The 26,405-nt window shown below is 32.7% G+C and overlaps 2 protein-coding genes across 7 annotated transcripts in view; both read right to left on the reverse strand.

Moving 5' to 3' along the window:
* The window catches only part of LOC136839828 (proteoglycan 4-like), a 49,189-nt gene extending 24,707 nt beyond the window's left edge, over window positions 1-24,482 (reverse strand). The window contains exons 1-4 of the mRNA XM_067106158.1: window positions 24,386-24,482; window positions 22,867-23,052; window positions 12,340-12,450; window positions 8,166-8,276 (exon numbers count right to left, since the gene is read on the reverse strand). Coding sequence (XP_066962259.1) covers window positions 8,166-8,276; window positions 12,340-12,450; window positions 22,867-23,052; window positions 24,386-24,482 — 505 coding nt within the window. The remainder of the gene's footprint in view (window positions 1-8,165; window positions 8,277-12,339; window positions 12,451-22,866; window positions 23,053-24,385) is intronic.
* Window positions 23,026-26,405, reverse strand: part of LOC136839469 (mucin-2-like) — a 422,431-nt gene continuing 419,051 nt past the window's right edge. For all 6 annotated transcript variants that reach the window (XM_067105548.1, XM_067105549.1, XM_067105546.1 and 3 more), the window contains 2 exons: window positions 24,386-24,496; window positions 23,026-23,052 (listed from right to left, as the gene is read on the reverse strand). The gene's annotated coding sequence lies outside the window, so the exon portion shown is untranslated. The remainder of the gene's footprint in view (window positions 23,053-24,385; window positions 24,497-26,405) is intronic.

Consider the following 26,405-nt stretch of genomic DNA (forward strand, 5'->3'; position numbering starts at 1 on the left):
GTCATGGAAAATTCCCGAGACAAAAAATGACTAATTGGCACGTTTCGTTGTTTCCACTGCGTCCTTGACTGAGGAAATAAATTCAAATAATAACGGATTAGTACCTCATTAGCCGTGGTATTTTGGTGCTTGCACTCCTGTCAGGACTTTTTTTTTCCCCGGTGTTGCCCTCGTGTTGCCATCCCCTGTGCCTTTATGCGTAATGGGGGGTAGTTATACTTCTAGGGATGATCGTGTAAGGGTCATTCAATGCTTTGAATTAGGTTTAAATACTGCTGAAATTGTTCGGCAGACGGATGTGAAGCGCAGAACAGTTCAAAACATAATCGCAAGGTACAAGGCGTCAGGAGGGAGGGAAGTACCCCTCCCTGCCAAGAAGTCTGGGAGGCCCCCATTGTTATCAGAAGGATCTATTTTGCTTCTGAAAAGGGAAGCAGAGCTTCATCCCACATACAGCGCTCGTCAGTTCAGGGAAGAAAATCCTGAAATTTTAGGAAAGTGTAAAGTACTTACTTTACAGATGTACATCTGTAAAGTACGTACTTTACAGATGTACATCTCGGACAAGTTGGGATTCAAGAGTGTCGTGGCTCCTAAGAAGAGCAAGCTAACTGATGCCCACATTAAGAAACGAAAGTTGTTTTTTGATAAGGTTGGTAAATGAGACGTAAATGACTGGAAACGAGTGTTGTTCACTGACGAATCCACATTTCATTGTTTGGGAAGCATCTCGACAAAAGTTTGGCGAAGTCCCCGCTTCAACAAATAGTGACAAACTTATTCGTCCTTGCGAAAAGTTCACCAAAAGTTTGATGGTATGGGGTTCTATGGGTCATGAGGGAGTTGGAGAATTGTGTATTTTTAAAATAATGAACGATTGAACCAACACATTTATTACGTTGTGCTTAACGAGCATTTAGAGGGGAGTTTTGAGAAGACAGGTGCTTCGATCCTTCAGCAAGACGGCGCACGCTGCCACACGACGTCATTGATTAAGAACTGGTGGAAAGATTGTGGTGTGGAGCTTTTAAGTGACTGGCCCCCTAATTCCCCTGATTTTAGTCCCATTGAAAATCTGTGGTCGATCATTAAACAACGTTTGCAGAAAGTTGACTGCTCCATGATCGACAAACTCAAGGCCGCCATTGTCGCTGCTTGGAACAGTCTCGAACCCGTGATTTGTCAGCACCTCATTGAAAGTGTTCCCCGACAGCTTAAGGCAGCTAAGGAGAACAAATTTGGTGTAACCAAATACTAGAAAACCTAAGGTAAACTCACACACCATTTTAATTAATGTCGTAACTAATTTTTTGTATTCCTTTACAGGTCAACAAAGTTGCGCGTGTGTATGCATTTGCTTAAATTGCCTAGGGGTGAAAAGACTTTCGGCGCCTACTTTATATATATATACTGATGCATCTTAGTCAAAATCACAATATAAAACTACAGAGACAGTACAGACAAACATACACAATCGTTTGAGATTATGAATCCATACTCGACACATGACAAATGGGAAATGTTGGATATACTTCTGATTGCTGGTGACCTGGTAATGTGTTAACAAATATGATAATCTTGCCATACATATCAACTGCCTTCCAAGAAATTTTAACATTTAAAAAATTTCTTTGGAAATCATAGGATCATGTTTAACATGCCTTGATGGGCATTTATGTGTTGACCATAACTTTCTCTTATAAAGCTAGATTGAACGACATTCCTTTCAAGTGCATTATTAGAATACATTCTCTTTTTTGCCCTTCCTAGTTGAGAGTATGATTGTTCCCACTAACATGTACCAAAATTCCACTCTTCACATTGTAACTTAGCTAGTTCATTGTCCTTTACGTTGGTGCTACAGCCGTGTTCTAATAGGTTAGGGTATAAGAGATACCACAGAATGTACCATTTGGCTAGGTCTAAACATCACGATCGTAAGAGGTAGCATGTAATAACCATAAGCACCTTTAAGTACAGTTAGCAGTCTGTAGAAGTAAGTGATTAAAGCTCATATCCTTTCCAGAGTTAGGTAGATCCATAGCTAGTTAGACTGCACGAGACAAATCTGCTCAGGGGAGAAGAGTAAAGTAATCGAGGCGAACAGCTTGTTTAGTGCAGACCTTCACGCCCGAAAAGGACTGAAGGCCTTCTTAAGAGGGAGAGCTTTTATAAATGTTCTGCTGTTCGACCTCCCTGCATTATTTTAGTAGGAATATACTCCTAACAAAGACAAAAAGAACTCTCTGGGAAAAGCAGAGGGAAGCGGGCTAGGCTGTGTTTTCAAAATTAACCGTTCCTAACAGCTTATAAGTTAGTATTAGGGACCTATCCAACAGGGAGGTTTTCACCAGGTCACCTCTAGTGAGGGTGTTCTTAAGCATTCCTTTTCTCTGTACTATGTATCAGCGATGTTTTGTCATTTTTCAGACTGCCGGAGGCTATGGAAGAGCGTTGTTTATGAGAACACAGCGGCCCAATCTGACCCAAGAAAGTCAGGAAGAGGGAACACGGCAATCCTCCAGGGCACATGCACGCGTCCGTGCTCCTGATAATTCTGTCCTTTATCCCTTTTCATCTTTTATTTGCTAAGTGAATCGACGTCATGCGTTCTTCCAGAATCCTGGGCATCTTTTGCAGTGCACAAGCAGCCTACGTGAACGGTAAGTCCGGAATTGACAAGTACTCGCCGACTGTTGTATTTCTTCCACTGTAATTCTATTTCCATTTTTCCCCCTTACTCAACCACTGACTAGAGATCCTGGTGGAACCATATTTCCTGTATGAATTCTAGTATAGGATGTTTACCCATTATTGCCTGGTGAGAATGCATAAGATATTCCCCTTTGCAGTAAGTAGGAATTAGGGATAGGTCAAGTATAAGTAATACTCAGTTAAGCCTTGGAACCTGATCATACGGTTGTTTGGAAGAGGAATAGCCTTTAATATACTCGAATTGCTTACAAGTGAGCTACGAGAATGATCATCCATTGCGTTATAACTGAAATAGGGGAAATATTACTGTGTCCGAAGTTGAATAATTGGCTCAAGTAAATTCCCTCACTGTAACAGCGCATTCTTTCTTTGTTGGGACTAGGTGGGTAACAAATGGGTTTCAGGTAACTCATTTGCTCCAGAAATAATAAAATTATTCAATAGCATAGTTTCGACTGGCGACCTAATCTAATTAAGTAATTGTCTGTCTGTTGGGGTAACTTTTAACTTTAATTGACAGGATTACATGGGTCTTAGGTAGAGCAGGGCTACATAAATTACAGTAACTAATAATTAACTCATCAGCCGAAGGACCCATGTAAGAATATAATATATATGTGTATATATATCTCATAATTATACATATGAATTTTACACACATAATTATATATTTATATATGTATATGTATATATATGTAATATATAAATGCATACAGTTTACATTTATTCAAATACATATACAAATGTGTGAAAAAGAAAGTTGCAAATATATTAACATGCATGTATTGTTTTGTGTGTTCATGATAAATATCAGGCAGTTAGTTGTAAATAATTGGGAAACTTACAGTTCAGGGAAAATTATAAGTAATGATAATCCTAATTTTAAGGCTACTGGTATTGAATAATGGTAAACATACTATCTCAGGAAAATAGATTTCAGACACCATGACAAACCTTGAGCAGTGGTCACCACTGGAGTTGCTTTTGATGCATCAGGGATGATTGCTTTCGTAGTTGTGGGAACAGGTGTTACTGGAACAGCAGGGTTGATTGTTGAGGTTCTCTCTGAAAGAAATTAGTTAATGAATATTTATATATATATATATATATATATATATATATATATATATATATATATATATATATATATATATATATATATATATATATATATATCTATATAATTTTGAATTTTAGACAAAGTCTTACTTTTGACCTTATATAGGTAAATTCCTAGTGATCAAAGCAGTTTATGATATCTTTCTTTTGTTTATTATTTTTTCGTATGAAGCCATTGGCCTAATGTAAAATAATTTCATTTTTTTTAAGAAGCTCGTGAAATTTTTTTTTATTATATTTACGATTAAAAATATATTAACGATTTTCTTATATGTATTCTGTTTACTCAAGACATTTCTAGATGGCTAGAGTTGACCAGGATTACATAAATTTGAAGTTACCTTATTATTTTACATTAATATATACATACATACATACATACATACACACACACAACACACACATTTATATATAATCATCTATATATATATATATATATATATATATATATATATATATATATATATATATATATATATATATATATATATATATATATATATATATATATATATATATATATATATATATATATATATATATATATATATATATATATATATATATATATATATATATATATATATATATATATATTATTAGGATCTTTGGTTGTTTTATGGGCTTGTTCGGTAGTTTTGTTTATTTGGCTAATCCTCCCCTCCTCTTATTTTCACAGGAGTGTTTATGTCTGTGTTGGCGTGGCGCCAACTTTTAGTCAGGTTCGGGCAGCAGTAGCGAACAGGTTGTTCTCTTGGGGAAGAGAACATTTTGAGTACCAGCAGCAGTTCGACTTTGAAGACGTTTCTTGGGCAGCCGGTGTTTGGGCCCAGGCTGGAGCAGCGCACCAACGAAGATGGTTGTTTGTTGGCCGCAGGTGGAGACCCTGTCGGCAGTTTTGGCTCCAGGTGCAGTGGCCCGTGTCCTTTGTATTTTGGCGAGACGGCAGCAGGACGTCGTGATATTTGCAGCCTGTTGTCGTTAGTTGGTGGACTTCGCTGGAGATGGCTTTTTTTTTTGTATCGACTGCTGCTGGTACTTCTTTTTGATATAAAGTAATATTGCTTTATTTTTGTGTTTCGTGGCCCGGACCTGGCTCATTTTGTTATGGCCTTTTTTGTTTAAGATTTTTATTAACTTTAATATTAATAAATCTATTTTTATAGCAAACTGTATTTTTGTTATTCCTCCTCCTTTGTGTGTAATAGCTGTCGATTAGCCAGAGCAGCCCCAATAATATTTCCATCTAGATCCTGTGTTTTTCTTAAGGGCTGAAAACCTCGGTTCGTAATTGGCGACCGTGACAGGACAGGATTGGCTCTGCTCTGGTTGTCGGAGTTTTCACCACATTGGAGGAGGTTGGTTATTTTGAAAAAAAAAAAAAAAAATTTGTAATTTTTTTTTTTCTGTCGAGAGGGAAGGTATTAGGATCTTTGGTTGTTTTATGGAAAGTTCGGTAGTTTGTTTATTTGGCTAATCCTCCCCCCCTCCTCTTATTTTCACAGGAGTGTTTACGTCTGTGTTGGCGTGGCGCCAACTTTTAGTCAGGTTCGGGCAGCAGTAGCGAACAGGTTGTTCTCTTGGGGAAGAGAACTTTTGAGTACCAGCAGCAGTTCGACTTTGAAGACGTTTCTTGGGCAGGCGGTGTTTGGGCCCAGGCTGGAGCATGCACCAACGAAGATGGTTGTTTGTTGGCCGCAGGTGGAGACCCTGTGCAGTTTTGGCTCGGGTGCAGTGGCCCGTGTCCTTTGTATTTTGGCGAGACGGCAGCAGGATGTCGTGATATTTGGACTTCGCTGAGATGGCTTTTTTTTTTTTGTATCGACTGCTGCTGGTACTTCTTTTTTGATATAAAGTAATATTGCTTTATTTTTTGTGTTTCGTGGCCCGGACCTGGCTCATTTTGTTATGGCCTTTTTTGTTTAAGATTTTTATTAACTTTAATATTAATAAATCTATTTTTATAGCAAACTCCTGTATTTTTTGTTATTCCTCCTCCTTTGTGTGTGAGCTGTCGATTAGCCAGAGCAGCCCCAATAATATTTCCATCTAGATCCTGTTTTTTTCTTAAGGCAAAAAACCTCGGTTCGTAACATATATATATATATATATATTTATATTATATATATATATATATAGATGATTATAACCATTTTTAACACCTTGTGCTTTTATCATACATCACCACTGGTGAAAAACTGGGGTTTAGGTTCTGACCGGTTTCAGCTTTGCTTTAAAAGCTACTGACGAAGTACTGATGCATCTTAGTCAAAATCACAATATAAACACTACAGAGACAATATACACAAACATACAACCGTTTGAGATATGAAGCCATACCTGACACATGCCAAATGGGAAGTGGTGGATAAACTCCTGATTGCTAGTGACCTGGTAATGTGTCAACAAATATGATAATCTCTTGCCATACTCAGCAACTGCCTTCCAAAAAATTTTAACATTTTAAAAATTTCTTTGGAAATCCTAGGATCATGTTTAACATGCTTTGACAGACATTTATGTGTTCGCCATAGCTTTCTTTTTTAAAGCTAGATTGAGCGATATTCCTTTCAAGTGCATTATTAGAATACACTCTCTTCTTTGCCCTTCCTAGTTGACAGTATGATTGTTCCCACTAATATGTACCAAAATTCCACTGTTCACCTATGTATATCTTTTATATTTTTTTTATGTTTTTCTGTTCTCTTTTCCACTGTTTTACCAGTATGATCAATATAAAAGACACACGGAATTTTATATACACATGCTTTAGTATTGCCATGCGAATTCTTTATAAGTACATATTATATTGCTTCATTGTTCTTAAGTGTAACGTCAACTCCAAACTTCTTAAGAAGATCAGGAAAATCTTTAGTCTATATTATTATCACATTATATGGTAGTGCAAGCAAATTTTTCATGTTGTAAAGTTCTTTTATGTTTTGGAACAGAGTCGCATTTGCACTATCTAATTTGCAGTCAAGATATTACAATTTCTTGCCTGTATTCCAAATCTTATCTATTTCATCATCAATATATTCAGGGCTACATACACGTAATGCTCTTAAAAACATACATTTGAACACCGATTTCTTAATCTTATTGCTTTGACCTGAATAAAAATGCACACAGGAAGAAATACTAAAAGTTTGTCTGTAAACATTGTATTTAGACATTATTATTTGTATATATATTAGGCAATCCAGAAAGGGTAGGCACTTACCCTTTTCTGTTTCCATAGAGAATTTAATTGAAGGTATTAATTACCTTAACTTGTCAAGAAAATTACACATATTGTAGTTCCCTGGCCATACATAAATTATATTGTCAGCAAACTTGAACTTTAATAAGTTGCATGGAATGATTTTGTTTAATATTTTAGTTTAAAAAAATTCCATGTACAAATTACGTAACACTGGAGAAAGAGGTTTCCCCATTGCTGCACCAAACTTTTTGGAGTAAAATATCCCACTGAATTCAAATTTGCATTCTTTTACACAATTTAATCAGTTCAGTTAGAGGGTTCTTGAAAAATGGGATGTCCAGCTGTGTGTTTTCTAATAATTCCGATAAAAACTCCAACAGATCGGCAATGAGTACTTTTGTGAATAGTGATACCATATTAAAACACAAGCCTTGATTCATGTTAAATGTGTACATTACTGAGCTTATTTTTCAGGTAATTGAAAGCTGGGATAAGGGAAATTGGGGTCTTTGCAGATTTGTAAAATTGGACCTGCCACTGAGAGTAGGATACCCCCCTACAAACACCTATTTGGTGCTAATACTAGGATCTGCAAGCGTTTCATTTTTGTGGTGTTTGATATATAAAATCACGTGTAAGAGATTAAAAGCATATATATATATATATATATATATATATATATATATATATATATATATATATATATATATATATATATATATATATATATATACATACATACATACATACATATGAATTTATGCATACATAATTATATAAATATGTATATATATAATTTGTAAATGCATATACAATTATTCAAATACATATCTAAATGTATATGAAAAAGAAAGTTATATGCATGAGTAACTGTTATGATGCTAAAACGGATGTGCTACTGACAATAGCATGGAAATCTTAATCTTTTCCACAAATATATTAACATGCATGTGTTGCGTTGTTTGTTCATGAAATATATCACGCAGTTACTTGTACATAACTGAAAAACTTAATGTTCAGGTAAAATTATAAGTACTTTAATGATAATCCTAAGTTAAGGCTATTGTTATTGAACAATGGTAAACATACAATCTGAGGAAAATAGATTTCGGACACCATGACAAACCTTGAGTAGTGGTCACCACTGCAGTTGCTTTTGATGCATCAGGGATGATCGCTTTCGTAGTCGTGGGAACAGGTGTTACTGGAACAGCAGGGTTGATTGTTGAGGTTCTCTCTGAAAGAAATTAACATTAGTTAATGAATATTTATTCATATACATTATATATATATATATATATATATATATATATATATATATATATATATATATATATATATATATATATATATATATATATATATATATATATATATATCCTACTCATCAATTTTGAATTTTAGACAAAGTCTTTTTTTTTTGACCTTATATAGTAAATTTTAGAGATGCTTTGATGATATTTTTCTTTTGTTTACATTTTTGGAATACATTGGTCTAATGTACATTAATTTCATACATATGTTTGTTTAAAAATGCTTATTTTTAAGAAGCTCGTGAAATTTTTTTCATTATATTTACGTTTAAATACATATTAATGATTTTCTTATATATATTCTGTTTATTCAAGATATTTCTAGATGGCTAGAGTTGACCAGGGTTACATAAATTTGAAGTTACTTTATTTTTTACATTAATATATATATATATATATATATATATATATATATATATATATATATATATATATATATATATATATATATATTTATATATATATATATATATATATATATATATATATATATATATATATATATATATATTATATATATACACACACAGTAAACCCCGATACTCGTGGGGATCGTACCACATCCCTCCCCATGAATAACTAAAACCAGTGAATACTTAGAAGCCTTCTAAAAACACTTAGGACTGCTTATTTTGACAGTTGAAACACACACAAAACAAACTAAAAATGCTTATACACATATTATCCTACTTACGATAGGGTTAGGTTCCAAAAAAACCATCGTTTGTTGGACAAAACGTAATAAATACCAAAACATATCTCGAACATAGTGTCGCCTACACTAGGGTATTCGGTGCCATGTACCGTATACATATGTGGTAGCCTTGCCTACACTATAAAATATACTCTTTACATACGCGTTATAGTAATTATTAATAGCACCTAATTCTGGAGGTTCATGCAAAGTGACTTATGATAATTCAATACAAATTCAATAACAAACAAGAATTAGCTTAGCTTACACTATGGTATATTGTTTACATACACGGTAGCGTAGTCTACATTATACTCTCATCTATATTCACATATCGTCAACATAATGAATATGCATCTTTTCCATGGATCTTTTAAAATGTTATGCCTTAATTCACTTTATCCAATAATATTGTATATATTCTTATATTGCTTTTGTATTATAAATTGCAATCATAGCGATCAATGTTTTGGTTTGGAAATGTTTACGCAGCGTTTATTTCGCAGTGTTTAATGTGGTTCAGAATGCTTTTTTTGCTTTTAGTTAGTGAAATGTATCCCTAGATACTTTATTTGTATGGGGCAAGGTTATTTTTCGTTATACAAGGTGTTTTTAAGTCGAAATATAGCTAAAATACTTCTCGTTGTGAAATTAATTTATCTATTATTTTTGTTAGTAGATGACGATGGCCGTTTGAGGGCGTTTGTTTTGTGTAAAAAAATTCAAGATTCCGTTCACTATTTTCACTTGATTTCATCATAATACAAGCTTTACGTATTTATCGTCTATCGGCGTAAAAATAACAGTAATGTGTTCTTTCATGCCCAGTAGTTTTGATTGAAATACTTTCTCTCCCATTTTAATTATGATCGAGTTTCATCCATGTTGCCAATGCACGATAATTTACAGTATAGTCATTGGCAGCTTGAACATTGTTTTCCCAGTTTCAGCTACAACTTGCAGCTTAAATTTAGCAGTATATTTCCTTGCCAATCTTTTATCCATACCAAATAAGGGTGTAATGTAAAAATATACCAGTCTTATTCTACTTAACGTCATTTGTGCCATAATGTACGGTAATTATTTAATACCGTATGATGGTTGTAATACCAGGTAAACGGCTGTTGTTATCCGATTCAGTTATAATCAAAACAACATTTTCTTGGTCGGTTGTTTATGACTGTACGCATTTATGCAAGAGTGTGAAAGATGTAACATCCCAGTAACAATCAAACACATCTTGATTGACTGTCCCAGATGGCATCATGAAAGAAAGACTTATTTACAAAATAAATCAATAAAGGATATTCTAGCAGAAGGTAATAACTTTTCAATTAATAATATCATTCTCTTCTTACACAAAATTAAATTGATAAGTAAAATATAATCTTTATTTTTTTTTTTTCCTCTTCTTCTTCTAATTATTTTTTTTTTTATTATTTATTTATTTAGTTAACTACTTAATTTTTATGTACTCTTTCCCCATTCTTTTCCCAGCCGGAGAAGAACCCTAAAAGAGTTCAGAGGTCTGGTTAAACAAATCATTTATAACTAACTAACTATAAAGTTACTAACAATACTTTTATCATTCTCTTTACATTTTTAACTAGAAGATGGGGTAAAGAGATCAAGGAAAAGTTGCCTATTGGTCTCTCTCACTGCCTGATTACGCTGCTACCTGCGCCTGTGCGAAATTTAAAAATATGTTATAAATAGTATTGTTGTATCGGTATTAATTGATTATCCCATTGCAAAATCGAATTATTGTAAGGTGAATTATCATAACTCGAGCATTACCTGAGTATTTTAATAGTTTTATCACAAAAAGTGCATTTAGTCATGAAAATGAGATGAAAATACAGTATTTAGCGAATATTTCTGAGTGAAAAATATTGCGAATGGGCGAATTTTCTGCAAATAATGGACAGATACGTTCCAAAGAGAAATCCGTGAATACGAGTCTGTGAATCGTGAGAACGCAAGTCGGGGTTTATATATATATATATATTATATATATATATATATATATATATATATATATATATATATATATATATATATATACAGTATATGATTATAACCACTTTTAAGACCTTCTGCTTTTATCATACATCACCATTGGTGAAAAACTGATTGACTGGGTGTAGGTTCTGACCGGTTTCAGCTTTGTTTAGAAGCCATTGATTGAGTACTGATGCATTTTAGTCAAAATCACAATATAAAAACTACAGAGACAGTACAGACGACAATACACAACCGTTTGAGATTATGAATCCATACCTGACACATGCCAAATGGGAAGTGTTGGATAAACTCCCTGATTGCTGGTGACTTGGTAATGTGGTAAGAAATATGATAATCTTATTGCCATATATAGCAACTGTCTTCCAAAAAATTTGAACATTTTAAAAATTTCTTTGGAAATGATAGGATCATGTTTAATATGCCTTGACGGACATTTATATGTTGGCCATAACTTTCTTTTATAAAGCTAGATTGAGCGATATTCCTTTCAAGTGCATTATTAGAATACCTCTCCTCTTTGCCCTTCCTAGTTGACAGTATGATTGTTCCCACTAATATGTACCAAAATTCCACTGTTCACCTGTGCATATCTTATATATTTTTTTCATGTTCTGTTCTCTTTTCCATTGTTTTACCAGTATGACCAATATAAAAGACACACGGAATTTTATATACACATGCTTTAGTATTGCCATGCGAATTCTTTATAAGTACATATTATATTGCTTCATTGTTCTTAAGTGCAACGTCAACTCCAAACTTCTTAAGAAGTTGAGGAATATCTTTTATATTATTATCAAGATATGGTAGTGCAAGCAAATTTTTCATGTTGTAAGGTTCTTTTATGTTATGAACAGAGTCGCATTTGCCGATTCTGTTGCACTATCTAATTCGCAGTCAGGATATTACAATTTCTTCCTTGTATTCCAAATCTTATCTATTTCATCATCAATATATTCAGGGCTACATACAAGTAATGCTCTTAAAAACATACATTTGAACACAGATTTCTTAATCTTATTGCTTTGACCTGAATAAAAATGCACACAGGAAGAAATAGTAAAGGTTGTCTGTAAACTTTGTATCTAGACATTATTATTTCTATATATTAGGCAATCCAGAAAGGGTAGGCACTTATCCTTTTCTATTTCTATAGAGAATTTAATTGAAGGTATTAATCACCTTAATTTGTCAAGAAAAGCCTCTTGTTATTGAACAGTGGTAAACATACTATCTGAGGAAAATAGATCTTAGACACTATGACAAACCTTGAGCAGTGGTCACCACTGGAGTTGCTTTTGATGCATCAGGGATGATTGCTTTCGTAGTTGTGGGAACAGGTGTTACTGGAACAGCAGGGTTGATTGTTGAGGTTCTCTCTGAAAGAAATTAGTTAATGAATATCAATTTCTATACATTATATTATATTACATGTATAAATATATACATATATACATACACAGTAAGTAAACCCCTCATATTTGTATTCTCATGATTTGCAGACTCATGTATTTGTGGATTTCTCTGTGGAATGTATCTACCTATTTATTCGCAGAAAATTCGCCCATCCGCTGTATTTTTCACTGAGAAATATTCACTAATTACTGTATTTTAACATAATTTTCAAGACTAAATGCACTTTTTGTGATAAAACTATTAAAATACTCAGGTATAAGCATTTTTGAGCGTTTTTCTTGTGTTTAAACTATCAAAATAGGCAGTTCTAAGTGTTTTTAGAGGGGTTTTAAGTATTCGCAGATTTTAGCTATTCGCGGGGGGTGCAGTACGCATCCCCCACGAATACGGGGGTTTACTGTATGTATATATATTTTAGACGAAGTTTTAATTTTGACCTTATACAGTGAACCCCCTGTACTTGCAGGGGATGCATCCCACACCCCTCCACAAATAGCTAAAATCCGCGAATACTTAAAACCCCTCTAAAAACACTTAGAACTGCCCATTTTGATAGTTTAAACACAGAAAAACCCTGTAAAAATGCATGTACCTGAGTATTTTAATAGTTTTATCACAGAAAGTGCATTTATTCATGAAAATTATATGAAAATACAGTAAACAGTGAATATTTGTCAGTGAAAAATACTGCGAATGGGCGAATTTTCTGCGAATAATGGCTAGATATGTTCCACAGAGAATCCCGCGAATGCGTGAGAACGCAAATACGGGGGTTTACTGTATAGGTAAATTCCTAGTGATCAAAGCAAAGTTTATGATATTTTTCCTTTGTTTATAATTTTTTTGTATGAAGACATTGGTTTAATGTACATTAATTTCATATGTTTGTTGAAAAAATGTTTATTTTCTAAGAAGCTCGTGAAATTTTTTTTTAATATATTTACGGTTAAAAATATATTAACGATTTTCTATTATGTATTCTGTTTAGTCGAAATATTAAAAATATATTAACGATTTTCTTTTATGTATTCTGTTTAGTCAAGATATTTCTAGATGCTAGAGTCGAGCAGAATTACATAAATTTGGAGTTACCTCATTTTTTTTTTAACATTTAATACATACATACATACGTACAAACACACACATACACACGTACACAAACACACACACACACACACACATATATATATATATATATATATATATATATATATATATATATATATATATATATATATATATATATATATATATATATATGATTATAACCACTTTTAACACCTGCTTTTATCATACATCACCATCGGTGAAAAAGTGATGATAGACTGGGTGTTGGTTCTAATAGGTTTCAGCTTTGTTTAGTTAGTTAGTTATAAATGATTTGTTTAACCAGACCTCTGAACTCTTTTAGGGTTCTTCTCAGGCTGGGAAAAGAATGGGGAAAGAGTACATAAAAAATTAAGTAGTTAACTAAATAAATAAATAAATAAAAAAAGGGGGAAATTAGGAGAAAAAAAAAAAAGGGGGGAGATTATATTTTACTTATCAATTTAATTTTGTTTAAGAAGAGAATGATATTATTAATTGAAAAGTTATTACCTTCTGCTAGAATATCCTTTATTGATTTATTTTGTAAATAAGTCTTTCTTTCATGATGCCATCTGGGACAGTCAATCAAGATGTGTTTGATTGTTACTGGGATGTTACATCTTTCACAAGTTATTGGGTTTGTGTGCGGAGTTGACATCAGATGACCATGTGTGAGTCTGGAGTGTCCTATTCTGAGTCTTGTTAAAATAACCTCATTGATTCTTTGCTTTTGGGTAGAAGAATGCCACTTTTTAACTTCGTTCTTAATTTGTTTTAGTTTGTTTTGTGGGGTATATTTGTCCAATCATTTTGCCAGTCCCTATAAATTAAGGGTTTAACTGATGCTAGCCAGTCTGATATGGGGCTTTCATAGTAGTTGGGGGATTGTACAAGCCAATTTTGCAGCTTTATCTGCTTTCTCATTACCCTCAATGCCTACATGGGCTGGGATCCAACAAATTTGAATTTGAAGGCCGGTTGTAATTAACTGATGTATTTCCCGTTGTATATTTTGGACAAGGTGATTATTTGATTTAAATGATCCTATTGCTTCAATTGCACTTCTTGAGTTGCTCAATATGAGTGCTGAAGGAATTCCTTTTTGTTATAATCTTGAGAGCCAATTGTATGGCTGTTAATTCTGCTGTAAAATACTGATGATATTAGAGGAAGGCCCATTTGGATAGTTTTATCACTTGAATAGGCTGATGAGCCCACTCCAGCTTCATTTTTGGATCCATCTGTGTAGATTATGAAGGGATTACCCTTCCGTCTTATGTGTTCCATGGCATGTTGATGGTACATTTCTGTGTTGGACATATATTTCTTTGAAAGATATGATAAATATGTGCATAGTTTTGCCCTTTTTAGTGTCCATGGTGTGACCAGATTTATTTCTTGGGTAAATTTGGGTATCATGTTATATAAATTCAATAGATGATTAGTTTTTTTAGTAAATGAGTTTTGATTTGGGTTATTATTTGTATTTTGATTGAGAAATTTATTTGATGCAGGAGATGTGCCTGCTTGAAGGATAAGCCTCTTCTTAAAGTAATTAGATCTCTGTAATATTTTAGAGGCAGCTGGCCTGCCTCTGCTAGGATAGAGACAGTTGGAGATGAGCGGAAGGCTCCTGTACATATACGTACTCCCCTCGTGATGTAAAGCATCTAGAGATTTTAAAGTTGTTTCTGAGGCAGTTGAATAAATTGGACAGCTATAATTTATAATTGATAGTACTGCTGCATTGTATAACATTAACATTGTGTCTCGTCCTGCACCCCATTTGGTGTGTGAGATTTTCTTTAATAAAGTAAGGGCTTTAGATCCTTTGGCTTTGATATATTTGACATGATCTTTCCAATTTAAATGTTGGTCAAAAATTATACCCAAATATTTAACACTATTGCACATGTTTATCTCTTCATTATAGAGATATAACTTAATGGTTTGTTGTTTCAACCATCTTTTGTCTTTGTAGAAGACAATGCCATTTGTTTTATTTACCGACAACTTGAAGCCTACGGAATTGGTCCAAGTGGTTATATTTTTGTTGCTATATCAAGTATTCTTTGAGCATGTCTCAAAGAATAACTTGAATAATAAATTACAAAATCATCCACATACAAACTATTTTGTACACCCTCAGGCAGGTTCATAGTAATGTCATCTATTGCCAGGGCAAATAAGATGCAGCTCAAAACACTGCCTTGGGGATACCCTCCTCTTGTACGTAGCAATTTGAATATGTATTTTCTATGCGTACTTGAAATGTACGATTTGTTAGAAAATTATTGATAAATATTGAAGGTGACCTCGAATATTGGACCTGTGGAGTTTCTGCATAATATTGTATCTCCATGTGGTATCATATGCTTTTTCTATATCAAAGAAAATAGCCACTGTCAGCTTTTTTCTTTTCAAATCCTTTTTAATATGATCTTCTATTTGAGTTAACGGGTCTAGTGTAGATCTACCAGCTATTGATCCCGATTGGGTAGGTGATAAAATTGAGTGTTTTGTTATGACACTTGTTAATCTCAAACTAACCATTTTCTCCAACAGTTTGCACAAGCAACTTGTTAGAGATATTGGCCTATAATTAGTGGGGTTGCTAGGTCTTTTCCTGGTTTACTGATGGGTATGATTATTGCATGTCTCCATTTAGTTGGGAAGACATGCGTTAGCCATATGCTATTATATAATTTTAATAAGAATTCTTTAGCTAGTGTGGCTAAATTCTGGATCATTTCAAAAGAAATCATATCATGCCCCGGAGCTGATGATCGACATGATTTTAGGCAAAATTAAGTTCGTTCATATTAAATTCTTGGTTATAATCAAGGTCCTCATCAGTTTCAAAATTAAGTGTATGATTTATTTTTTGTGTTCTAATTCTTTTGAAGTGTTCATCTAAATTACAATAAGCACTAACATCTTCTATATGTTTGGCTAATATATTTGAAATATCTTGTAGGTTATGATTTAGTTTGCCATTATATAGTATTGGGCTTCTAGGTGGTCTTAACATGTTTACCATTGATTTTACGGATTTTGTGCCATATTTCCTTAATTGAAGTATTTGGTGACAATTCCGATATATAATTTTTCCACGACTGAGCTTTTTCGAATATTATTGTTTTTTGAAATTTTGCATTATATTTATTGAAAAGCGGTTTAATGTGATCAATAGTTATACTTATAACTATTATCTTGTTTAGTTTGTTTATATTACAAGGGCCTTTATTAAGGGTGTTTAATCTGGACTTTAGTCTACTCAGATTACGTGCCAGTGTGTGTTTGGTTCGATTTAAGAGAGACAAATTATTAGACCACCATGGAACAGGGGATATATTAGGGGTTGAAGAAGTTTTGGGATGCATTTATCTGCAGCACTGATTACAAAACTGGAAAAGAAATCATTTGTGACATTATTGTTTTGATTTAATGGGAAGGGAGGGATATTTCTAGTTTGTAAATTGTATTTATCCCAGTCAGCTTTCAGTAAGTTATATTTATGGGAAATGATTGTTTTGGTTGTTCAAATAATTCAAAACAATTGGAAAGTGATCACTAGTATATGAGTCGTCTAGGACATTCCATTCCAGTCTTTCAATTAATTCCAGTGAACATATTGAAATATCTATTGAGGAGAAGGTTAAATGAGTTTTTGAGAAGTACGTTGGTGAATCACTTTCATTCAGGCAATGTAAATTCTGAACATTTATGCAATTCTCAATGTTTGAGCCGGCCAAGTTACTAGCATGTGCGCTGTCCCACAATGGGTTATGGGCATTAAAGTCGCCTACTATTAGTATGGGGCCATTTACATTATTTACTATTTGTGGTAAATCACTAAAGTTTGAGTTAAAATTTGGCTGATTATATAGATTTATTATGGAGACAATTTGATTGTCTGGCATATGCAATTTGATTGCAGTTATTTGATATGACAGTGATGTTATATTTAGGGGTTCATAAGTTGAATCGTTATGAACATATATAGCTGTTCCTAGCTTGCCATCCACTATTGGTGAGTGGCAAGCTAATTTATAGTTTCTAAAGTCCTTAGGAGTTGTACCAATATGCTGCAGACATTTGCAAACAGGTTTATGTTCCTTTAGTATTCTCTGGATTTTCACCTAGCTGAAGCGAGTAGAAAATCCATTCATGTTCCACTGAATTATTTTATTGGTCATTGTTTGGGGATTGGCGTTAGATTTTGTAAGTTAATTGATGATTTAGCTACATCCCGTAACATTTTAAGAGAGTTTGTGTTGCTTTGTGGTTTCTTTGCAGCTAGGTTTGATTGCTGAATATTTGATGCATTGATCGGTTCTTCTTCATATTTCCTTATTAGGAAATCTACTTGAGTTTTGATCATGTTTTTCTTTAGTTTTAAGGATTCTGAGCATAGTTCGCCATCTTGATGGAATGTTAAAGGGCATTTTCGGAACCTAGTAAAGTTATTTATGAAATTTCGGGTTATATTTTTCATTTTTGTTAGGTAAACGATTGTACGTAATGATGAAACACTCTTGACATCCGCAAGATAAATCATGTTCGAGTGTTGAAGGAATGGTTCTAATCTCTGGGTCCCATCTATGCTCCCATTACTGGATGTTATAATATTTTTGTTAGGAATTTCTGGTATAGGCATACTGGATCTCCGATGTGCTGGTACAAAATTTTGATTTGAATTTTTAGGTTTATTATTATTACTATTCTTTGGTCTTGTTGAGGGTTGATTTGATGTGGTTGTAATTTGATTAATTTTATGGGTTTTGGTTCTTCAGTGGGATGTTTAATTGAAAGTTTCTGCATTGATTTCGGTGATGAGAGTGCAGAAGAGTTAGTTGATTTATCCATATTTGGGAATCGTTATTTATATTTGTTTTGGATTGTGGAACACTATGGATTTCCACTTGTGATGCAGTTAATGTAATCTGTTTCTGATTAATGGGTGAGACTGGGATTTTGCTAGATCGATCTGTGAATGGAATGTTAGGTTTTTTCCCTTAGGGGAGTTCTGTCAATTACTTTCCTTTTTTATTATGGTTATTTTTATCAATTAAGTTTTCTGTGGATGACGTTAATGTATTATGAGTTTCAGATCTGGATTATTAACCTCTGTTGATTTTTCCATATCATTGGAATTCGTTTTTGAATGATTAACTTGCTTGTTACTGGGAGGCCTGTTGTAACTGTACTCTTGGGCTTTTATGAATAGTAGAGGAGGGGAAGAGGTGTGTCACATCTATTCTGTGTTGAGATTCTTAATGTTTATTATGAGTTGTTACAATATTTGAATATGAATGGAGTTTTGCTGGGTCATTGATTCCTCTCACCTTCAGTTCGAGTTTGGCTTCGTTAACGGGCATACCAGTTCTGTCCATTAACATTTGTAATTCTGTATAATATTGATAAAATATACAGTCTTTAGATTTAGCATGATGATTTAATTTGCAATTTACACATTTGAAGGTTTTGCATTTCCAATTTGTTGTGTGGTTTTCAGAACATACAGCGCATATAGCGTTATTTCTACATCTTTTGGTTGAATGGCCATATTTTTGACAGTTAGAGCATTTGAGAGGTTTAGGGACAAAGGGGCGAACCTCTCTATTCAGTCCCAGAATTTTTATTTTTCGTGGTAGTTCCCGGTTTGTAAATTTTATTTTGACTATTTTAATATGTTTATTTGCATCCCTTCTACTTGGGACAGCATATAATTCCAAGTCATGTATGTTATTGTATCTTAGTTTAAGATTTGTTTTGATGGTAGCTCTTTTTCATCATTGTCTGGGAGCATTACTGTGCCTTGTGTATAATTAAGTGTTTCATGGCTGGTTACTGTTACTTTTATTTCATTTATGTTGGTTATTTGTAGAAAAGTTGTTGATTGGGCTTTGGTTGTTGTTTGTATTAGCCATTCATTGTTTTTGATATGTCTACATTCCATGTCTTGTGTGGGGTGTATATTTAATAATTTGTTCTCTAAAATGGCTGGTGAGATCTGTTTTTCTGCTTTTAATATTAAAAATCTGGACCAATTGTCTGGTCCAAAATATGTTCAAAATGAACTAGTGTTGGATTTAGTCGATAGTTATTTCTTTTTAATTTTTTTCACATTCATCGGTGATGAGCTGTCTTGTGTTGATGGGGTTTTAGGGGGATTACTTGTTTCTATTTTAGAGTTATTGTCCTTTATGTATGGTTCCAGTGTTACAATACTGGAGTTTACCAATTTGTTATTATTCGTTTCTTTTTCTTTTTGACTTTCTAGACTCTTCGAGTCTTTAGTGATTGATATTTTACTTGGAACAGGATGTTCCGTTGTAGCATTTCTATCTATGTTAAGGAGATTCGGGAGTGACGTTCCATTAGTCATCGACTGTGCCAGAATTTTACCATCATGGGGTCCAGGGGTACTAATATCCTCAAGACTACTTTGCATAAAAGATATATAAAAAAAAAAAAATTAATAAATCTTGAAAAGATATCATTGGCTTTTTATGAAGTTGGATGTTCCACTAATGGCACAAGTGGGAACTGACTCCCAAATGTCCGCGTCCCTACCCTACCCCAAAAGGGGGATGGCACATCATGATTAGTATGGCCCAAGTGTAAGCAAAACCCGCTTGCTAGGATTGAGTGTATTGTAATAATACAGTCATCCCCATCCTAATCACAATATGGGCTAACCGGACAGAAAGCCGAGAGTCCTATTCCTAGAACCAGGCCCCCCTGGAATCCGTGGTCCAGCTCCACAGAATAGTTCCACCTGAAAAACCAGGTCCGAACATTATCAGGTAGTTGATGGTTCTACCACAGTTCCCACTATTTAGCTTCAGATTCAACTTCACTCCATGCCATGATATGTTTTCCTATTTATTAATTTTGGTAATTTTGAAAAAAGTGGAAAAATCCACAAAATTATTCCTAAAGCGTATTTATATATATGTGGGACACTTGGGATCAAACTTAGGGAAAATAGATCCCTAGGTTCGAGAGCCCCCTCACCACGTCAAGGTGGTCCCAATTTGAGGGGGAGCTTTGTTTAGAAACCATTGACAAAATACTGATGCATCTTAGTCAAAATCACAATATAAACACTACAGAGACAGTACAGACGAACATTCAAAACCGTTTGAGATTATGAATCCATACCTGACACATGCTAAATGGGAAGTGTTGGATAAACTCCCGATTGCTAGTGACCTGGTAATATGTTAACAAATATGATAATCCTCTTGCCATTCATAGCAACTACCTTCCATAAAATTTGAACATTTTAAAAATTTCTTTGGAAATCCCACGATCATGTTTAATATGCCTTGACGAACATTTATATATTGGCCATAACTTTCTTTTATAAAGCTAGATTTATAAAAGTGCATCATTAGAATACACTCTTTTTTGCCCTTCCTAGTTGACAGTATGATTGTTCCCACTAACATGTACCAAAATTCCATTGTTCACTTGTGCATATCTTAAAAAAAAAATGTTGTTCTATTCTCTTTTCCACTGTTTTACCAGTATGACCAATATGAATGACACACAGAATTTTATATACACATCCTTTAGTATTGTCATGAGAATTCACATGTTATATTGCTTCATTGTTCTTAAATGCCACGTCAGTTCCAACCTTCTTAAGAAGACGAGGAATATCTTTTATATTATTATCATGATATGGTAATGCAAGCAAATTTTTCGTGTTGTAAGGTTCTTTTAGGTTTTGGAACAGAGTCGTATTTGCCACTTGTAATGCACTATCTGATTCGCAGTCAGGACATTTCAATTTCTTGCCTGCATTCCAAATCTTATCAAAATTTGATAATCAATATATTTAGGGCTACATACACGTAATGTTATTAAAAACATACATGTGAACACTGATTTCTTAACCTTATTGCTTTGACCTGAATGAAAATGCACACAGGAAGAAATATTAAAAGGTTTACTGTAAACATTGTATTTAGACATTACTATTTCTACACCTTAGGCAATCCATAGAGAATTTAACTGAAGGTACTAGTTACCTTAACTTGTCAAGAAAAGTACCTAAATTTTCGTTCCCTGGCCATACACGAATTATATCATCAGCATACTTGAACTTTAATACATTGCATGGAATGATTTTGTTTAATGTTTTCGCTCAAAAAAAAATTCCGTGTAGAAATTACGTAACACAGGAGAAAGACAACTGGGTCCCCATTGCTATACCAAACTTTTTGCAGGAAAATTTCTCACTGAATTCAAATTTACATTCTTTTACACAATTTGGTTCAGTTAGAGGGTTCTTGAAAAATGGGATGTCCAGCTGTGTGTTTTTTAATAATTCCGATAAAAACTCCAGCAGATCGGTAATAGGTACCTTTGTGAATAGTGATACCACGTTAAAACACAAGCCTTGATTCAAGATAAATGTGTACATTACTGAGTTTATTTTTCAGGTAATTGAAAGGTGGGATGAGGGAAATTGGGGTCTTTGCAGATTTGTAAAACTGGACCTGCCACTGAGAGTAGGATACCCCCAACAAACACCTATCAGGTGCTAATACTGGTTTTCCAAATGTTTGTATGTTCGTATGCACTACCCCGTTATCTTATATATTATGAATTTATAACCAGTTAGGATCTGCAAGCATTTCATTTTTATGGTGTCTGATATATAAAATCACGTGTAAGAGATTATAAGCATACAATATATATATATATATATATATATATATATATATATATATATATATATATATATATATATATATATATATATATATATATATATATATATATATATATATATATATATATATATATATATATATATATGAAATTATGCATACATAATTATATATATATATATATATATATATATATATATATATATATATATATATATATATATATATATATATATATATATATATATATATATATATATGAATATATATAAAATATATAAATGCATATACTGTACATTTATTCAAATACACATAAAAGTATGAAAAAGAAAGTTATACTTGTAACTGTTATGATGCTAAATTGGATGAGGTACTTGCAATAACATGGAAATCTTAATCTTTTCTGCAAATAAATTAACATGCATGTATTGTTGTGTGTGTTCATGGCATAAATCAGGTAGTTAGTTGTAAATAACTGGAAATCTTACAATTCAGGGAAAATTATAGTAATGATAATTCTAATTATTCTGTAAGGCTATTGCTATTAAACAATGTAAACATACTATCTGAGGAAAATAGAATTTGGACACCATGACAAACCTTGAGTAGTGGTCACTACTGGAGAGGCGACTGTTGTTGGTAAAATATCAGTTGCTTTCGATGCATCAGGGATGATTGCTTTTGTAGTTGTGGGAACAGCTGTTACTGGAACAGCAGGGATGATTGCTTTTGTAGTTGTGGGAACAGCTGTTACTGGAACAGCAGGGGTGATTGCTGGGGTTCTCTCTGAAAGAAATTATGCCTGATTCCCATACCTGCACGATGATTCCTTTAGGATTGAATTTACTAACATTATACAAAAATACTTTGGTGCATTAAATGTTAAACTTATTCCTATTAATCCACTCACAATTGGCTCCTTGTTCCGATTTAAAGATCGTTTATGGCCCCTCATGTCCTCTGGTATACTCTACAAGTATTCTTGTCCCAGATGTAGACTAGGAACTTTAGTGGGTTCTTCTCAGAGGATGATGAGGGTTTGCGTAGACTGCCACAAGGGAGTTAGTTTCCATACTGGATGTTCACTATCAAATCCTGAACAATCCAGTATATGTGAGCATAGCAGAAAATGTAAAGTTCCCATTAAATATGACGATTTCAGTATTGTGGGTCAAAACTCTAGCCCAAATGAATTATTGATTCTTGGTTGCCTCCTCATCAAACAACTTGTTCCGCAGTTGAACACCCAGTCGACCTCTATGCCCTTGTACCTTTCTTAACCTGTTGTTTTTATGTACATTCTTTTAGTCTTTGTTTATCTCTTGCCATGGTAGGTCGACCCCCAGTGCTCCTCAAATATTTCTTAACTTTGTAATTTTTAAAAATTTTTATCTAAACTTTTAATCAACATTTGCTTCTAATTTCTTGTGTAATTTTGTCAGTCTTTAGTGTACTTTAATGTATGTATGAAGTTTTGCTTTTCAATTTAGTCAGTGTATAAATGATTTTTTGACAACTTGCAAATCCATATAAATTATGTTGATCATTGTTTATTGTGCAGAACCCTGAGGATGCATTCAGCTGAATGATTGTACAGAACTCTAAGGATGCATTCAGCTGAATGCAAAATGCATTGGAATAAATTATAATACTTCGCCATGTTCGTTCCTTTTCCTGCTCACTGCGTATTTTATCACTTTGACTGATTCGCCTGCCTTCTCCGTTTATATATATATATATATATATATATATATATATATATATATATATATATATATATATATATATATATATATATATATATATATATATATATATATATATATTTTATATTTGTGAGCTGTCATGAAATATAAAATTATAAATATGTTGTAACTGTTGTGATACTCAAAAGGACGGACTTCTGAAAACAGCAAGAAATCTAATTTTTCCCGCAAATATGTTAACATGCATGTATTGTTTTGTGTGTTCATGATATAAATCAGGCAGTTAGTTGTAAATAATTGGAAAACTTACAGTTCAGGGAAAATTATAAGTAATGATAATCCTAATTATAAGGCTATTGCTGTTGAACAGTGGTACTATCTGAGGAAAATAGATTTCGGACACCATGACAAACCTTGAGTAGTGGTCACCACTGGAGTTGCTTTTGATGCATCAGGGATGATTGCTTTCATAGTTGTGGGAACAGGTGTTACTGGAACAGCAGGGTTCATTGTTGAGGTTCTCTCTGAAAGAAATTAGTTAATGAATATTTATTTATAAGCATTTATATATATATATATATATATAATATATATATATATATATATATATATATATATATATATATATATATATATATATATATATACATATATATATTATTTTTATTAATTTTGTATATTAGAGGCAATTGTCTTACTTTTACCTTATGTATGTAAATTTCTAGTGATCAAAGTACAGTTTATGATATTTTTCATATGTTTATTAGTATTTTTTGTATGAAGCCATTGACTAATACAGTATGCATTAAGTTTTTTTACGTATGTTTGTTTAAAGACTGCTTATTTTTTAAGAAGCTCATGAATATTTTTTATTATATTTATGTTTAAAAATATATTAACGATTTTCTTAATACGTATTCTGTTTATTAAAGATATTTATAGATTTATAGATGGCTAGTGTTGACCAGGGTTACATAAATTTGTTCATTCTAATTTATTTTAACATTAATATATACATACATGCATATATAAATATATGTATATATATATATATATATATATATATATATATATATATATATATATATAAAATAATGATTATAAACCACTTTTAACAGTTTTTGCTTTTATCATACATCACTACTCTGAAAAACTTTCTGGTAACCAACTTGTCCAGGTTCTGACTGGGTTCAGTAATAGCTTTAACAAGAAGCCATGATGGATTACTGATGATAATCTTAGTCAAAATCAGTCCAGTATCAGTCAAATGATAAATACTACAGAGACAGTACAGACGAACATACACAACCGTTTGTGGTTATGAATCCATACCTGACACATGCCAAATGGGAAGTGGGGGAAAAACTCCCGAATGCTAGTGACCTGGTAATATGTTAACAAATATGATAATCCTCTTGCCATGCATAACAATACCTTCCATAAGATTTGAACATTTTAAAAATGTCTTTGGAAATCATAGGATCATGCTTAACATGCCTTGACGGACATTATATGTTGGCTCATAACTTTTTTTTTATGGATTTTAGATTGAACGATATTTTGTGTGTTCAATGATTATTATTAGATACACTATCTTTTTGTCCTTCCTAGTTGAAAGTATGATTGTTCCCTGAAATACTAAAATGACCAAAATTTCCAATGTTCACCTGTGCAACATCTTAACATTTTTTATTTTGTTCTATTCTCTTTTCCACTGTTTTACCAGTATGACCAATATAAAAAAACATGGAATTTATATACACATCCTTTACTATTTACAAATTCTTTATAAGCACATGTTGTTTGCTTCATTGTTCTTAAATGCAACGTCAACTCCTGGTTCCTTGGGAAGATGAGGAATATCTTTTATATTATTAACATTATATGGTAGTGAGTTTACAAATTTTTTGTGTTGTTTGTTCTTTTATGTTTTGGAACAGAGTTATTTGCCGCTTCTAATGCACATCTGAATCAGGATATTTCAATTCCTTTGCCTGTATTCAAAATCTTATCTATTTCATCATCAGTATATTCAGGTTAACAAAGATTTGAACACTGATTTCTTAACCTTATTGCAAGGTTTTGACCTGAATAAAATGCACACAGGAAGAAATAGTGGTCACCACTGAAAAAATTTAAAAGTTATATGTAAACATTGTATTTAGACATTACTATTTCTATAATTACTAATCCAGAATGGGTATTAATTATCCTTTTTGTTTCAGTAGAGAATTTAATTTAATAGGTGCTAATACTGGTTTTCCAACTGTTTGTATGTTACGTATTACTAAGAACTATCATATATGTTTGAATTTCTAACCAGTTAGGATCTGGAACGTTTAATTTTTGTGGTGTTTGATATATAAAATCACATGTAAGAGATTAAAAGCATACAAATAAATATATATCATATATATATATATATTATATAAT

This window comes from Macrobrachium rosenbergii, chromosome 6 (genome assembly GCF_040412425.1).
Source record: "Macrobrachium rosenbergii isolate ZJJX-2024 chromosome 6, ASM4041242v1, whole genome shotgun sequence".
NCBI classification, from domain to species: domain Eukaryota; kingdom Metazoa; phylum Arthropoda; class Malacostraca; order Decapoda; family Palaemonidae; genus Macrobrachium; species Macrobrachium rosenbergii.